Source organism: Propithecus coquereli, unplaced genomic scaffold (genome assembly GCF_000956105.1).
Source record: "Propithecus coquereli isolate 6110/MARCELLA unplaced genomic scaffold, Pcoq_1.0 Scaffold44, whole genome shotgun sequence".
NCBI classification, from domain to species: Eukaryota; Metazoa; Chordata; class Mammalia; order Primates; family Indriidae; genus Propithecus; species Propithecus coquereli.
In genome coordinates this window covers 4508014-4525946 of record NW_012150174.1, presented here as the reverse complement: position 1 = coordinate 4525946, position 17933 = coordinate 4508014, and the positions used below count along the sequence as shown (strand labels likewise).

The 17933-nt window shown below is 47.7% G+C and overlaps 1 protein-coding gene across 3 annotated transcripts in view; it reads left to right on the top strand.

Moving 5' to 3' along the window:
• INSC (inscuteable homolog (Drosophila)) overlaps positions 1–17933 on the top strand; it is a 135711-nt gene that overhangs the window by 110762 nt on the left and 7016 nt on the right. For all 3 annotated transcript variants that reach the window (XM_012654258.1, XM_012654260.1, XM_012654259.1), the window contains 3 exons: positions 2223–2394; positions 6354–6532; positions 15552–15618. In XM_012654258.1, coding sequence (XP_012509712.1) covers positions 2223–2394; positions 6354–6532; positions 15552–15618 — 418 coding nt within the window. The remainder of the gene's footprint in view (positions 1–2222; positions 2395–6353; positions 6533–15551; positions 15619–17933) is intronic.

Genomic DNA, 17933 nt, shown 5'->3' with positions numbered 1-17933 from the left:
CACTTGGAGAAACAGGGCCCATCAGCGGGATAAATGCTGTGATAATAGCAGAAGTGCTTGGGCATGGGAGCCCTGAAGAGGGCCACCTTCCCACACTGAGGTGTGGGCACTATGTCAGGGGCAGCTAGCCTCCTGGTTGGAAGTCACGCCCTGTGTGATGGTTATTTATGGATGTGAGTGGAGTCCCCCACTGTGGGGGGCCCTCCTCCCTGGTGCACCTTTGCTTCAGCGTGGAGGCCTGGCGGGCAGTGTATGCTCAGGAAGTTTTACTCAGTGGGTTTGCAGAGCAGCATTCTGGGCTGGGGGGTGGCCTGGCATCCAGGCCTTGGGTAGCACTGGGCCCTATGGACCACCAGTACTTGCTTCTCTGGAATGTTCAGTTTGGCCTATCTCCATGCGTGTGTGGGGCACTAGGGCAGGATGCTGGTTTGAGTTTGACCAGTATTCCCACCTGAGTCAGGGACCAGGGTCTTATCTATAACCAAAATATGATTAAGGAGACTGGATTGATGCAGACATTTCCACATTAGAGATTCTGTAGCTTCTTAGCAAAGGTCTTTATTGGTGCAGGAAGGAGGCAAGGGGATGAAGGCCAGACAGGCTAAGAGGTTTCTTATGTTGGCAATAGAGGTGCTTCCTGTTTCTAGGCCCAGAGCACATCCCCTCCTCTTCCCTGAGCCCAAATGAGGCCCCTCTCAAAGGGCGCATTAGTCAAACACCTGGCATGAATCCAGTCCTGCCAGGGGCCACCTGGCTGCTGTTTGTTCCCTTTTATTAAGCACATCCAGGTGAGTTTTATTGCGGACAGTTCCCTGGGCTCCTGTTTCCACATTTGTCTCCTTTGAGTCTGAGATTGCCAAAGGCTTTCACAGCTAATGGACCTTACAGCTCCCAAGAGCCATTTAGGGGAGGTGTAGAACTCACAGGTGGTAATTACTCAAATGAAACACACCTCTGGAGACCACTGGAGCGGAGTGGCAGGAAGAGGCAGGGACAGGAGCCTCAGGGCTGTGGCAGGTGCGGGGAGCGTCAGCACAGGCTATGCCTCTCCCCTGCCTACCTCCCACTCCTAACCGGGGAGGGACTCCTTGGTGTTTGGTGGCGCGGTCCTCAGGCAGGCTGGTGTCCAGGGATGTTTGGGGGCTGCAGTAGCACCACTGAGCTAACCTTGACAGGTTTCTGCCCCCTTTTCTCCACTAGGTCTCATGTACTGACCCCTTGATGGAGGCGGAGGGCCGAGCTCAGGTGCCATTTCTCAGGAGGCAGTGCCATGCCCTGTTCAAAACCCGGACTTTGAAGCCAGACCCATTTGGGCTCCAATCCCAAACCAACTACTTTTAATTTGTGATCTGGGGAAAGTTAATGAAATTTTCTGTGTCTCAGTTTCCTCGTCTATAAAATGGGAATAATAATACTGACCTCACAGGGTTATTGTAAAGAGTAGATGGTCTAATAACATATGGACCCTACCTAGAGTGGTACCTGGCACATTGTAAGCACTTGCTGAGCAGAAGCTATTTGCGTGTCAAGAGCAGGTGTCAGTGGAACTGGGAAGCTGATGTCCTTATCTGACATTCATGTCCATCAGTCTTGCTCCTCATGGGTGGGGCACAAAGAGCAAGGCCTCCAGGGAAGCAGCCTCCCTTCTGTGGAGGAGGATGGTTAAGAGAAAGATGGGAAAGGAAGACTGAGTTCAGTCTGTTGCTACATCCAAGGAAGGCAGGAGGGAACCAACATTTCTTGAGCGTCTCTTCTGGATCACGCATTGCCTGCTTTGTCTCTTTAACACCCCAACACCCTGTTAATGGAAACAGAATCCCAAGGAGGCTAAGTGACTAATGGCAAGTCAGATAGCAAGGAAAAGGGGGCCAGGATGGGAGCTCAGGGATGTGAGGTTTCTAAGTGACTGTTCTTTCTACCACCTTTTGCTGTGGCAGAGGACCAGGGTCCAGCCTCTGGACTCTCGGCTTGATGTCTACTATCTAGAAAGCCCATGGGAGGTCGTTCATTTCTGCTGGATTAAAAGGAGAGGCCTCCAGGTGCTAGAGTTTGGATCATTCTGGAGGCCTTGTCACCTGGTTGTCCCTAGCTCCACACTGGGTCCTCGGCTGTTCTGGGAAGCCATGCCTGGCTGTGTAGGGGGTCTCAAGTCTGCTCATCAATGTCATGAGCAGTGATGCCCTCCCAGCATGTGCAGGGATGCTCCCTCTCTCCATCTGCAGGTGGATGGTGTTCTGTGCTTGGCCGACATCCTGACTGACGACAGCCACTCAGAGGCTACTCGGGCTGAGGCTGCAGCTGTGGTGGCCCAGGTCACCTCCCCACATCTGCCCTTCACCCAGCACCTCAGTAGCTTCCTGGAGAGCATGGAGGAGATTGTGGCAGCCCTCATCAGTGAGTCACCCTGGGTGGGTGGGATCCCTGGGAGAGGGCCTCGGCACTGTTGTCTGCAGGAAGAGCCAGGAAGGCCTTCCTGTCCACCGCTCACTGCACCCCAAATGTCTGCTGCATACATGAGGACACTTGCTGAATCCCACCATTAATGGATCAGAATTGGGCATTGAAGAGGTCTACAGTCAAGAGTTTCCTATTAAAATTCACACAGCCCCGAAAGAAGAAGTTGAATGGTGGTCAATTTGGGATTAATTGGCCTTTCAGAAGGGGGTTCAGGACAAGCCCTGGGGGTGGGGAATGGGGCCTCAAATTTTGAGGTTCAGATCCTGGACCTGAGAGACTCTGATAGGCTTTGTTCCTTAAGTCTCAGTCATTGTACCCAACGAGTGTGGCAGTGATGACCAGGGCAAGTGGCTTCTCAGAGAGAAATCCCACCAGCAGTCTCACATCGTGGAGACTTGAAAGCGTTGACTCTTTTAGATTCCTCTAGTCAGACAGGTGCTCCTGGCAGGAGAATCATAGCCCATATCTAGAATCTGCCATTCTCCTAGCTTGCCTTTGCTAAACTGAGGAAACTACAAGGACTCATCTGGGCACAATCCTCAGGAACTTGTTTTACAAGCCACCTCCTTTCTTTTAAAAGTGCTGGTGGCGATCTGTGTTTCTACTTCTCTCCCCTTCTCTGTTGCTATCTCTATATCTGTATCTTACTGCAACTTAAGGAAAATTAATTTCATCAGAAAATTTAGGGTTAGCTCTTGGAGTCACCATCCCAGGGCTGGGAATATCTGGGAGAGCACAAATCTGGGATAGCATAGAACACTGGGCTAGGAGTCAGACCCCGGGTTTGGGTTCTGGTTTTGCACTTATCCATTCAGCAAATAGCAATTGACCGTCAGGCACTGTGTGAGATCCTGCCACTCATTGCCACGTCACATTTTAAAGTTCTCTTTACAATTTTCCTAATATATAGAACAAGAGTTTGCAAGTCATTTCTTTCAAGGGTCCTTCTAGCTCTAGTATTTTAAGATCTGCAAATACTTTGCACGTAGGAGACATCAGGTAAGTTGATTTTATGGCTAATTCTAGTTACGGGGGCAGTGGTACCCACATGCCAGGCTGGGAGAAATAAATTTGTCAACATCCCACATTTATACAAAATTGAGAAAACACAGAGGCCAGTTGTTGAAAGTCTTGGCTGGAAGGAGCTCAAGAGACCATAAACTCCCGCGCCCACTCTCAAGGAGAGGAAATCTAGGCCTAGAGGGGTGGAGGAGTTTTCTCAAAGCTACAGGACAGTGTTAGGATTCCCTTGTGCCAGAAGCTTCATGCTCAAACATCTGCCAGAGCCCAGCAAGACATGTAATTGAGTTGAAGAGAGTCAGATGCAAGAAGAAAATAAGGGGATTTGAGTCCTGAGTCGAATTGGAAAGCCCATGCATTGACGAAAGGGGGATAGTCACTGCAAAACTCCAGTTGATTGTTGCCATGTAGGAAAGGCCTAGATTTTTAAAGATAAGACAAAAATGGTAAGTTTTATAGAAAATCTCCCAATTTATAAATGTTATCAAATAATAAAACAAATAAACCAAAACAAATGTAGTCCAAGTGACCTTTCACTGTTGTCGTATGTCCGTTCCTGCTTCTTTGTCCAGGCTGGATTTCCCCTTGGAGACGAGGAATCTTCCCATTTATTTCCTCCTGATGAAGATGCACTGTAGAGTCCATTCTGAGATTCAGCAGATATCTTCTGGGCGAGAAGCCAGGGCTCTGTTCTTTGGTGGGAAATAGCCCTCCAATTTCTTGCCATTCCCTGGAAACATTTATAAACGAGTCACTGGAATCCTCAATTTAATCTTCCTAACACATCCCAGGTGACTCAGACTATAGTTCAAATAAATGTGCAGCAAAATTAAAAGGCACTTAGATGGTTGTGTTAATAATTGCTGTGTCGGCAGCAACAGCAAATGCATGAGAATGAGGGGGAGTGTTTGGACCTAGAAGAAATCTTACAGCAAAGTGGGCCATAGAGTTCTGTAGTCTTATCCCAAACCCTGGATGTAGGGAGATGGCCTAGAAGGGATTGAATGAACTCTAGTGATTCCCCCAAAATGAGATGACAGGGCAGTCATTGCATAAGAGAAATCATAGAGTTCTTTATTGTTTGGCTAATCTGTTGTCCCAGCCCTGGGAGGTTAGATCAAGATTCTGAGTTGTTTAGGGACATGCCTGGGCCATGGGGAACAGAGCTGCCCAGAGGCAGGCATTACCATCCCAGTAGGACTGAAACCTAGGTCTGCAGGAGCATCACTGGGGATGAGTCAAAGAGCCTGAGATACAAGAAGCAACCTGGAGTATAGAAAGAATGGGGGCTCTGGAGTCAGGAAGACCTGGATTTGATTTTAGCCTCCAACAATTACTAATTGGCCACAAGACCATGGGAAAAACACTTCATATTTGAATCCTCAATTCCTTTACTTGAAAAATAGTGATAAAAATTGGATTGTTATAAGGATTAAATGACTTACTGATGTAAAAAAAAAAAAAAAGCACAGCAGTGCCTGGCACAGAGTAAACATGCAGTGCATGGTAGCTGCTCTGGCAGCTACTAGCTTCTCTGAGACTCAGCAAGTCGTAAATGGAGACAATCACTTTCTACTTTGAGGGTGCTCAGAATTTAATGGCACAGTGAGAAGCACACTGCAGGTGTTTGACTAATGTTATTGTCTGTCCCTTTGTAGGTAGGGACCAATAAGTGCAGTCACTGGAGGATGCTAAGAGGTGCCAGTTGCAGCATCAGAACCTGGAAGGACGGACACTTTGTGGGGAGGGAAGAAGTAGGGACCAGTGTAGAGCGTAGTTCAACTCTTTCTCCTGGGCTTTCTCTCCTGGGACTATTTTCCTCAAGTGTGGCCTCTCCCACTGTGGGTGTGTAGAGGTGTTACCAGCAGGAGAGGGCCTGGACCCAGGAAGCACCTTGACTGGTGGTTAAGTTGGAGTTGAGGGTCAGAAGTCAGGTCCATTGGGCTGGAGGAAGCCCCGTGGACACAGCCCTGCTCCCTCTTGAGGTAGGAGCCCATCCCGGGTCCTGCGGAGCCCAAGGGGGGATGTGTCAGGTGGTGGGGAAGGAATGGGGCCCTCTGCTCCTTAAAGGCCCTTAGTACAATTACAGATGGTAAGTGGAGGGATCTGGTTAGGGCTGGGCTGTGACCACTAGGATCAGAAAGAGCCTGGCATTCAGGGGCTTGGTGTGGGACTTTCCTGCAGCCAGATGACCCTTACCCTGGGGCCAAAAGGAAGTCCTGAGGCTCTGCTGATGGCATCAGGAGAGGTAGAGTCACTTTGTTTTACCTTCAGCCTCTTCCTTAAGGCAAATTTAGCAGCAGTCTAGTGTGCATTACTACAGACACAAACGGGCAAAGACCTGTTTCCTGCCTTACAGCCTTTGTGCATGCTCTTTCTTTGGTATAAAACGTTCTCTTCCCCAAATATTTTTGTGACTTGTCCCTTTCCTCAAGAGCTCAGTTGTAAAGTCACATTTGTAGGGATACCGTCTTTATGCACCCCAGTGGGCCCCTAGTTATTCTCTGTCTTAGCACTTGTTTATTTTCTCTTTCATATTATCAGAATTTTGCAATTATGTTAGTTTTTTAAAAGTTCATTTTCTCTTGCCCACTAGTTGTAGGTAAACTCACCTGTTTTGTTCACTATGCCATCCCAAGATCGATACTTGTTGGATGAAGGAGTGAATAAGAGTCACATAGCAGGTCTCAAATTCCAGCTTTGCCGCCTCTGTAGACAGTCACTTTCCCACCTCTAGTAACTACCTTCCTCATCTGTAAATTGGATGTTATAACATCAGCCCAAATGATCTCCCAGAGCTATTACAGGAACCAAATGAGATAACCAATAAGAAAACACACAACACTGAAGCTATTTTCTTCCTCTTTGCCATCCAGAACTGTGCCAAGAGGCCTCATCTGGGGAAGTTTTTCTGCTGGCCTCTGCGGCCCTTGCCAACATCACCTTCTTTGACACAATGGCCTGTGAGATGCTCCTGCAGCTGAATGCCATCCGCGTCCTCCTGGAAGCCTGCAGCGACAAGCAGAGGGTGGACACACCCTACACCCGGGACCAGGTGAGAAACTCAGAAGGGAGCAGGCCTGTAACCATGGAGACAAAGGGTAGGAGGCCAGTGCTTAGTTTTGGGGGCAAGGGGAGACAGCATGGCCTGGAAGCACATGGTCAGTCTTGTTAGATCCTTTTTCTGGCACTCTGAGCTTTGCATTCTGTAGGAAGGTAAAGGAGTACGTTCTCAACATCTCTCATTGACCTTGGAGCCTCTTTTTGAGCCCCTCCCTGCCCCTTTGCTCATTCCAACCACAATAGGGCCTTCCTCTATCTCTACTCAGACTGTCCTTCCTGGGAGGCAGAGAGACCCATGGGAAGGTCCCTGGACCTCCTCCAGTGGTCTGTGTCCCAGTCATGCTGGTGCCCATCTGACACTGTATTCCAGCAGTGCGTTGCTTCCCTCTCTGCCCCCATAAAGAGCACAGATTTGGAGCAGAGGCTTCATTCTGGGACCAACCTCTACATCAGACACAAATTTGTTTTCTATATTTGGGCTGCATGAAAGGTTTTGTTTTGTCTTACTACTAAAAGTGTTTGAAAGCATAGAATGGGGAGGTTTTAAAGGCTCTTTGAGCTCTGATGTCCTGGAATTTTATCCCATCCTACCTCTGGCCACACTCGGTCTCCCACTTCCCCGCCATGGGGTGGTGGTGGTAGATTAGGTGGGTTTTAGGTCCCTGTAAATTCCGTCTGGCACCTGAACTCTAAGTAAGAGGAGCCTCTAACTCCCAACCTGGCTTATCCTCATCTGTGTTTTAGCCCCACCCCCACCTGTTTCTTCCAGTCTCATCTCTTAGCTGAAGCTGCCACAGCTCTGAGTTCTAGCTCCCACCCCTGCCGCTCCAGGAAAGCCTTCCCTGCTGGCCTCAGCTCTCTGGAGTTGCCTCCTTTGCTTAATGTGCACACCTCACAATGCAGTGATGGCTTATCTAATGACATTTATTCCTCTTAACTATTTCATGTGACTTTTTATTTTTTTCCTCTGAGGGCATGATCTGTGTTCTGTACTTTCTTATGATTTCTTCAGACCTGTAGCCCAGAGCTGGCACCTTTGGTGAAGTTCCCCAAATTCGTGTTTGGGGCATAAAAAGGAAGAAGCAGGATGGCACTTCATCAGTTGTTTCATTTCCTTAGAATCACCCATGGAAGGGCAGCTAACCATAGAAGCTCCCATTCGGAGAGAATTTTGTAGCATCTAAGCATTTGCATATGAGAGTTCTAATAATCCTGTGATACTGGTGATGTTTGCCCCATTTTATACCTGAGAATATTGACATTCAAGAGGATGTCCCCAAAATCATATAGTTGGCAAGTAGCTAAACCATAGTTTTTAAATCAGGATTAAATTTACATGCTGACTTAGACCTTGAATTTTGCCTCTCATCTGCTACCATCCTTGAAAATGATGTGAAGCCTCTGTGGGGTCAGAGACACTGGGTGTTGGTCCTGCCCTGGCCAGTTATTAACTGGGTGACTTTGGACAAGTCACAGCCTCTTGGGTGTTGGTTTTCTCCTCTGTTAACTGGGACATTAATGTCTACCTTGCAGGGTTATTATAAGGGTGAGTGAGATAATACATGTAAAAACCTGATATAAGTCTTAGTCTCTACTAAGTTCATCATAAATGGTGAATATCATTAATTTTCAAACCTCGTACTCCAAAGAAGAGTGCAAATAGTGAATTATCTAAAATTCTCAACTTGGCTTCCCAAACTATGTATGATATGGTTCCAGACTTTCTTTCCAGTCTAACCTCTTACTTTTAAGACTTGGACAAGTCCCCATAGAGATGAAGCATGACAGTACCAATAGATAAAGAGTGGTGGCCCACTGGGCTGGCCATTGGCCTAGCTGTTTCCTGAGGGGGGCATACCCAGTGTCTACTGTGGTCATAGCTTTCGGTCGCAGACAGGGGACTGGAGGGCCCACCGTGTGATCGGCCTTACTCTGCCCTTTCTTCAGTTAGATGCCTCCAGTTGCTGGGTTTCTCACCTATCTGACATGAATTTGGGTCTCTTGACCTTCAAATGCTTCTCCTGTGGCAGACTCTGGTCATTTCACACAAGACCCAGTAGTGAAGCAACAAGAACAGAAATTTTAGAGTCAGATGACCTGGGTTTGAAGCTTGTCTACTGTTAATAATCATTTCACTTTGGGCAATTCACTCTGAGCCTCACTTTCTTCATCTGTAAAATGGGGACAAGTAATACATACTTTATAAAGTTAAGATAAGAATTAAATAAACTAATGAATATAAACTCTTGGTACAGATCCTGGCACCATTAAATCAGTGGAAGCCCCTGTTGATATTATTATTAGTGGCCTTGGAATGCGTGGCACACAGCACTGAATGGGAACCTCCAGAGAGGAGCTCCCTCATCTGTAAAGTGGACATGGCCTCTTCCAGCTCGGGCAGCCTGTGACTCTATGTGCAGAGACCCCCTTCTTATTTCAAGGAGTGACTGGTCCCTCTCTTGAAGTCTCAGTGATTCCTAGGAAGGAAGGGCTTGGGGTAGGGAGAGAATGTGGTCAAGCTGTAGGCAGATGGTTCTCTCTGCATCTGGAGCCAGGAGTTTTCCTGTGCCCCAACTGTCTGAGCTGGGCATGTCTCCCATGTCCTCAGGATGGCTTCACCTTCTGCCCTGGCTCAGAGCAACCACTTAGCTAGTGAGAGTGCACCCATTAAAGAAACAAATGGCTCTTTCCTGTGGCAGAGGGAGGATTAAGGTGATCAGAGGGCTCTCTGTAATGAAGACAAAGAAGATGAATTAGCCTCTGAAGTGCTTACCGCCCCCTGAGATACTTAGGAGATTAAATGCCCCGTGAGGCTTCCGGTAATGAATCTGCCAATGACGCCAATGCTGTGTAGAGCCTCCTGGTCTTGGATCTATACTTTGTCCACTTTTGTTTGGACATCTCAATGAGAACCCCTCCATCATCCTGGCAAGCTGGCTCCACTTAATTTGTCCAACAGAAGCCTGGCTGGGCATGTCTATCCTGTACTGACTCTTGGGGTGTGGATGGTGGTGAGGGGAGCCTTGGGCCTGGGCTCTTCCATCCCTTTCAGCTAATCTAGAGAAGGGCAGCTAATCTAGAGAAGGAAGGCCTGACATGGGCAGGCATCAAGAAGAATGCCCTGCTTCACAGGCGACTTGGATAGCCCTGTGTTTTCACGTCCAGGAGGTATTTTCCAGGGGTCTTGCTGCCCAGGGAATGCAGCTACAGACTTAACAAGGGAGGTGGGAAAGGGACTGCCTCCAGGCGTGTTGGAGAACCTCTGCACTGCCCATCAAGCAGGGACAAGCTAGGAGGGGAGGAACCTGGCTATGTCGTCTAATCCACAATGGAGACTTTCCAGAGCCTGACTTTTTGTGACCTTCAGAAATTAATTGCTGTCACAGGGTAAAGGGTTCTGGTATATATTTCTCATAGAAATACATCATCTATTTGACATTTTAGATTAACCAAATTTTATAGCATTTCTGGGCTTTCACTGTGAATACCATTTATCAGAAATGCCAATTACTAGAGATTGAAATTTTGACTCACATCTCAAAATCCCTCTATAGCTTATAAAGCTCTGTTATGTACATATATGACATATATGACGTATTAGGGAAGAGCATAAACAGCATGGGTTTTGGATTTAGACCTGAGTTCAAATCCTGACTCTGCCATTTGCTAGCTGTGTGACCTTGGACAAATCACTCAACCTCTCTGAGCCACAATTTCCTCATCTGTGTAAAGGAGATAATAATATTTCCTCCCTCCTCATGTCATTATGATGATTAGATGGGATATTGCTCATAAAGTATTTAGAAACAAAGTGGGTAGTCAATATTGAAAGGGGCCGAGGTTTCTACTAGAACTGGGTAGTGAGATGGGTCTGAGACAGGGTATATCAGCTTTGGGGCAGGAAGGTAGAGTCAGGAAATGTAGTTAATGTAGTGGGGAGTATTGTTTGGTGTGAATTAATGTGTGGTATGTGTTGTTTCAATTTGTGTAAGCAAGTTGTGTGCACGTGTGGGGTTGTGTATGCGTGTATAAGGACCGTTAAGCCACTTGGAGGGGTGTATATGTTTGTTTGTGTATGGAGACGTATGCAAATCACCCTATCTGGGGAGGTTTGGAGGAACCCAGGATCATAACACTCAGTTCTGACTGCTCCCTGCCACGGCATGGGTGGGGAACCTGCAGCCTTAAGGCCACACATGGCCTTCTAGGTCCTTAAGTGCGGCCTTTTGACTGAATCTAAATTTTACAGAACAAATCCTTTTATTAAAGAGGTGCAGCAGAGAAAGATGAAGCTTTTCTTGCCTCCTTTGGTGCTTAAAAAAGAACAATCTTGAAATCAGAAGGCCACAGGCTCCCCACCCCTGGAAAGCCAAAGCAAGCACAGAGCATGCGTCCTGGCATTTACGTGCTTTCTAATACTGCGAGGCTTACACCCCGACATCCATGCAATCCCCAGGGAGGGGATCTGGGCCTCACCACAAAGAGTCCTTTGGCCTGGCTCATCAACAGCCTGGGACTTACACCCAAAGCAGCGTTATGGCTTTTGTGGCTCTCTCTGCTAAGCCTGAATCTCGGCCCTCCAGTCTTACCTTTTCTTCCTGATGGGCCTGTCGGTGAGAAGACCCGAGTGCCAGAGAGAAGGAGCAGTGTGTTTGCCTCCGGGCCTAGGCAGGTGCCCTGCCCGTCTCCACGCCTGTCCAGCCCTCTCTGTCCTGGGCCCCTAGCCCTGCCTGTCAGAGGGAGGGAGAGGCTCAAAATAGAGCAGAAGAGGAAGAGAGGACTGTGCCTTTTCCTGGGTCCCCTTGCCTCTCTGGCCTTGGGAAAGGAAGTGTGTTCAAAGAGACCACACCTTTCCTCTCCCAGGTCCCTTAACTCTTCAAACCAATGTCCTTGTCTGGATTCTTTCTGCTCTTTGGTGGAGGACATGGTATGGAGGGAAGAGGGTAGGGCAGAGAGAAGCTCTGAGCTTCCGCTAAAGGCTGAAAATGATCTTGCTTGCTGATCTCTGGGCTGCAGTTAACACTGTTGCTGTTGATCGCAGAGGGTTAACACAGTGATAATAAAAATCTAAATATTCCATCTGGCAATTAAGGAGTCATTCTGATTATAGTAGTATGAACTGTTGGTCTTTTTGTCCTAATTCCTGCACAGCATAAAAGTAATCATAACTTTTCATTGAATGTATGCCAGATTTTCCGTGTTGTAAATTCTATTAGATAAGAGCGCCTGCCTCTATTTGGGTGTCCTGATTATTCTTCACTTGCCTTTTATGCAGTTTTGTCTTCAGTATTGGTTTACAACATAGCTAAAGAAAGGGGACGTGGGCAGGAACAGGGGTGTGATCAGGGCTGACTGCTGAGACACTGCTGAGGATGAGTGAGGCAGCCTGGGTCACACCTTGGCATCAGTTTGTGGACAAGGGTTTCCAGAATACCTGTTCTGGGCCAGCACTAGGTGAGCCTTTTCCTCTGCATGGGGTGGCATCAAAAGGCTTTGCCAACCTCCTTCCTACCACACAGGGACATTTCTTCTTGAAGCAGTGACATGGGAGGTCCCCTGCTATTCCGAGTCAATTTGCTATTCACCTGAATTTTCCGAAAGTCTTTGGAGGCCAAGAAAAAATAATTCCCAAATGCCACGGAAGGTAGCGAGCACACACTTTGTTGTTCCTCTGGTGGGAAGGGCTCCTCCTGTTCTGGGACTAGGACTGCCTTTGGAAGGGAGCTCACGTTGGCAGCACAGCTTGGCAACACCGGTGCTCAGCAACACCTTGGCAACACCGTGGGCCAGGTGCTGAGCGGCGTTGGTTAGTGCTCCTCGATGCGGTCTTTGCAGGCCTGGGTGCTTTCAGGCTCTACTCCCCAAAGGCAAATTATATTCATTTTATTTAACAAAGGGTGCTTGATGAAACATTAACTCATCGAATGCTCATAAGGGTCTTATGAATTATCTTATTTTTATCTCTTGTGGTGGCCCCTAAAGATGTCCATGTCCTAATCCCCTAAACCTGTGAATAATTTACTTTCGATGGCAAAAGGGATTTTGTAGATGGGACTGAACTGAGGATGTTGATATAGGAATATTATCCTGGATTATCCAGTGAGTCCAGTGTAATCACAAGGATTCTTAAAACAGGGAGGCAGGAGGGTCAGAGTCAGAGAACAAGATGTGATTAAGGGAGCAGAGGCGAGAAGGATAACTGCCAAGGGGCAAGGAGTGCCAGCAGCCTGGAGAAGCTGGAAAAGGCAAGAAATGGATTTTTCCCTACGTTCCGGAAGGAACGAAGCTCTGTCAACACCTTGACTTTTGCTGTGTAAGGCTCATTTAGGACTTCTGACCGCTAGGACTGCAAGATAATAAAATTGTGTTGTTTTAAGCCGCTAAGTTTGTAGTAATTTGTTGCAGAAGCAATAGAAAATGAACACACCTTCATTAACCAAGGCATAGAAGGTTGGGTGACATGGCCGAGGTCATAAGGAAAGTAAGCGATAGAGCCAGGATTTAGGCATGGGTTGAGTCACGCACTTAGCTTTGACATTACAGTGCCTCCCACCTAGGGCTGCTCTCAAGGGTGATGTCCTCTGGATTCACCAAGTAACTGCGAGGGTAACAGTGCCCTGTCACTCAGGAGGAATCCGATTTAATTGAATATCATCAGACAGGACTGAATTAGCCTGGGCCAGGGGAAGCTGTCGGCCTGTCTCCTGAACTCTGTCCCCTGACGGCATTGCTATCTCGTATCCAACCAGGTGAACTAGTTGCCCCTAAAATCCCAGCGGAGGGCTTGGCTGGGAGGATAAACATTGACCTCTTTCCCCTCGCCATCATGGTGCATACAAGGATGTTTCAAAAGGGGGACTCAAAGCAGGGCGTAATTGGCATTTATTCAAATTGTGCTTAATTGAATACTTCATCTGCACCTCCAGAAAACCACATGGGGTACAGGCTCTGCAAAGAGGAAGTAATTTTCATTAACAGGATCTAAATTAGTCTGACACAAAGACCTACTTGGTGCCTGTGACACGGCTAATAATTACTGTGTAATGAACTCGTTGCTGCAGACAAAGCTCTCCTTTTCCTTTTCCATTTTGTGCCTCTCACCCTTCCTCCCTGCCTTCCTTCCTTCCTCCCTCCCTCCCTTCCTTCACGAATCTGCATGCCGAGCAAGTGCGTTTATTCGGAGAGACCAGGCTGGCGATGTCGGAGTGTAGCAGCCCTGTGGGGTGGGAACAGAGGCCACGCTCCCTGCTACCACAGACAGCCCAGAGAAAGCCAAATAAACTGTAGACTGACGTGGACTTGGCCTTGTACCTCTTCCCGCATAAGACTGCGCACATTATGCTTCTTGGGAACCTTCCATGTTTTGACTGCATCTTCGACTCAGCTTGTTCCTCTAATTCTCTCCTCTCAGCCCACAGACACTCCCAATCTAAAAGTTGGGGGTGGGGGGGAAAGAGAGTTTTCAAGTACTAAACTTCGTTTAGTCCTGTTATCTTTTTAAAATGCAAATATGAGTCTACCACTCCCCTCATAAGACATCTGGTGGTTCAGAGTTGCCTTAGGGTCGAGTTTTTGGGGTGTTTCCTGTCCCTCCCCTGGCAACCCTCTCCGGCTGTGCTGCCCCACCCAGGCCCCTAACCCGGCCTGCGCTGGAAGGGGCTATCACACACGGTGGCTGTGGCAGCCTAAGAACGTGGAATTCCTTTTTGACAAGTGTTTGGAGGCAAAGAGGGAGAGAGATAGGTATTCTATTAATATGGCAAACTCTTTCCTTTCTGTTTAAAAGAAGAAATTTTTATATACATTTATTACCTAGTGTAGTATACTAATATTAAAACAATTAAAATACAGGTAATGCTCTGTTTTGGTAGACATCGTATTACTATCCAGTTTCAGAATTTAAGCCTCCTGAGTTGTGCTCGGGAGACTGTCAGTTGCTGTCTCAGAGGTGGGGACCTTTGCTTGTAGCATGCTGCAAGCTTTGAAGAAACCTTTCAAGAGAGAGAGGCCTGTGTTTTTTATTTTATTATTTATTTTAACTACCACTTGAGAGTGCTGTTGGCTTCTGGGAAAGTGGGTGAATTTTCTTGTTGCCCTTTGTGCTGGGACCAGTGTTGCGGGCGGCATCTGAGTTAATAGGTACCGTGGTCCAGTGGTATATATACTGCAGTAGGGTTTTGGTACCCTTTACAGTTTGGGGTCCCTGGGATGGATCCCTTGCTGGCCCATTTTTTAATCCAGTTTGTGTTGTGAGTTCTCTGTGCTCCTTTCATTATCCTGGGGATACAGGTGAGGTCGGTTTCAGCCCGTGAGGTCGTTACCAAGACTCACCATCCATCTGGTGTCAGTATCCCTTTCCTACAAGCAGAACCTTTCGGTGATGACTGACAAACGAGGCTTATAGACCACAGACTTGTAAAGTGCAGCTGGGTATGAACTTCCTCATCAGACTCCATAAAATCCCTGCTGCGTGGGGTATAATGCTGCCTCTTCCGACTCACGCTCTCTAACGTGGTCTTCGCCTTCATCCATTTCAGGTTGCAAGTAGGTAGCGGTCAGTATCTGAGAAAGAAGCTGGGATGGAGGAACCCAGTCCAGGGCATGAGCTTGCTGTCAGGAGGACAAGCCAGCACAGAGGAGTTACAGGGGCCAGGGACCTGCCAGTTCTGTCTGCATTTCGGAGCCTGGGACCAGAGGGGCCTGCAGAAAGACACTGGGTCCTAATTTCACTTAGTACTGGGTGACACTGTTCTCTCCAGTAGGGTCCTAGGACCCTTGGGAGCCATCCCAGGGCCATATGCTGATGAATGGGCGTCAGTCACTTGGGAAATATATCTGGGTGGCAGGAGCCGATGAGGGTGGAAGACAGTACCATGGAAGGATGGGCCAGGTGGGCAGTAAGAAGACGTGGCATAAAGGGATGCTTTGTAGCCTCCAGCTGATCTGTCTGTAGAGAGCACCACTTGCATTAGATGTGCTCATTTTCATAGTTTCTCAATTCTCTTTTCCAGATTGTGACCATCTTGGCTAACATGTCTGTCCTAGAGCAGTGTGCCTCTGACATCATTCAGGAGAATGGTATGTCTTTGCAGCAGTGTACATGATTATCTGGGTGTAGGGGACCATGTCTCTATGTGCTTGCGTGAATGCGTATGTGCAGGTATGTGCCTCCATGTTTGCACGAGCATATATATGTATGCTTATATGTTTACTTTCACAGGGCTTAAATTCTAGTGAGAGATGGACAATGAACAAGAAGATGATGTAAGATGGTGATAGTGTGATAGTGCCAGGGGAAATAAAGCAGGGAGGAAGGGGAAGGTGGTCTCAGGGTGGTGAGGAGGAGGAGAAGGCAAATATTTCATTATGATTCAAAAAGTAAAAGCTATTCCTACTAAGGGATGCATTCCAACTTTAAATCCTTCCTGTAATATCTTATTGGATTTGGCCGCAGTGGAAAACTGAAGAGTCTGGGAACGGGGGAGAGTTGTGGGGGAGCAGCAGGTCCGGGCAACCTGAATGCTCTGACCCCTCCTCAAGGGCATCTCTTCTCCCATTTGCCCCTCCACACCCCCGTTCCACCTTGTGCTGAGGGTGTCACCAAGGTCCAGGTGAGGTGGGGCCAGGTTTCGTTGGCCTGGAAGCTGATGTAAGCAGTCTGTGCTGGAGGACAAGGTTGCTGCCTTGCACCTGGGCGCAGACAGTGGCGAGGGCTTCCTGTGACTGGGAAATAAGGGAGCAATTAGCAACCAGTAGGAAACCAGAGACACTAATGAGGCAGAGTGAGCTGGGAGCCTGGGCCGGCTGCTTCTGCTCTTGTTTAACCCCCTCCCCGCAAGCTGCCCTGCTGTCTTAACAAACATACACTTCCCCATCCCCCATCACTCTAGTATTAATTGAGAGACATTTTGTGTTAATTTTATGTGATTGAGCTAATAATGAGAAACCTTCTGAGCCAGCTGAGGCCAAGAGGCTGAGTAGTGTCATTGGTACCCTCTTCCTTCAGCACTTGGAGCCTTACGTTCGAGTGGTCAGTGGGGTGGGTCTCGATAGACCTGTGAATTTGAGATTGGAATCTGTAGCATCTAGGGAGGGTTTTATGGTTTGCAAAGTGCTGTTGACAGACTCACTCGGTCAGCAGTTATTGAGACCTACTACGTGCCTGGCATTGTGCTATACAATGAGAACATAGAGACAAATAAGTCTTTGCCCTTGTCCTGGAAGATCTCACAGTCTAGAGGGAGAATGCTAGTTGATGAGAGTGATAGCATGATAAAAATGTAAAATCTACAATGGAATAATGCAACAGAGGGAGGATGGCATAGTGGTTGAGACTGTGAAAACTGGAACCATAAGTAGGTTTGAATAGAGTAGGTTTGAATCCAGACTTTGTCATGTGCTGACCATATGACCTCTCTGTTTTCCACCTGCAGGATGGGAACAATGGTAATGCCTACGTCACAGGGATGGCATGAGGGTTAATGTGAAGCATGTTAGAAGAGTATCTGGTGCAGAATGAGCACTGTGCTAACCCTATCTGCTCTCTTAGGAAATAGTGGCAATCTCACAAGGTTTCACTGAAGAGTTTGATGAAGGAACTATTTGCAAAGGTGGCACAGGATTTGAGGGGGTCAACAATGTAGCGATGCAGTCAGGGCCACTGGAAGAGAGTGGGACTCCTAGGACTGGACAGGGCAGGCCCTGTTGTGCAGATTGGCTCTGAGCGCCCATGGCCTAAGTCACAGGTTGCAAACTTAGAGCCTACACGATCCAGACAGGCAATGTGAATGGTGACGTGGCTCACTGAGCACGGGATCAGTCTCTTTTTTTTTTTTTATTTTGGCATATTCTTGGGGTAATGGTTTTTATGTTGCATTTTTGGCCTAGTGTTGTCGGTTCAGTAGGCAATTTTTTAGAAGTCAGAAATGTGGATTTTTATGGAAATCTCTTAATTTGCATATTAACAAAAATTTAGACACTGTGTGCAGTAGCAAAACAGAACAAAATATGTCCTTGGGTCACGTATGGTTTCAGTTCTAAGCTGGCAGGAGCCACTGGGTGCAGAAAAGGGTTGTGGGCCGGGGCAGGTGGGGATGCACTCACATAGGAGGTAGACCTTCACTGCGGCCTGCAGGATGGGAGCTGTTTAGCTGATGCGGAAGAGGGAAAAAGACATCCCTGCAGAAAGAAAGGGTGGGCAAACACAGGGAGGTAGGAATGGATGTAAGTGTGGTTTCTAGAACAATCAGAAGACAGATCTGGTTTCAGGGGAAGATGAGCGGCTTCTCAGCCAACTAAATTCAGGGCTAAATCTGACAGACTAATTACTCCACTCTCTTCCAGTGCTCGAGTCTGCTCTAACACATTTCACGTAGTGATTGTCCAGCCCAAGT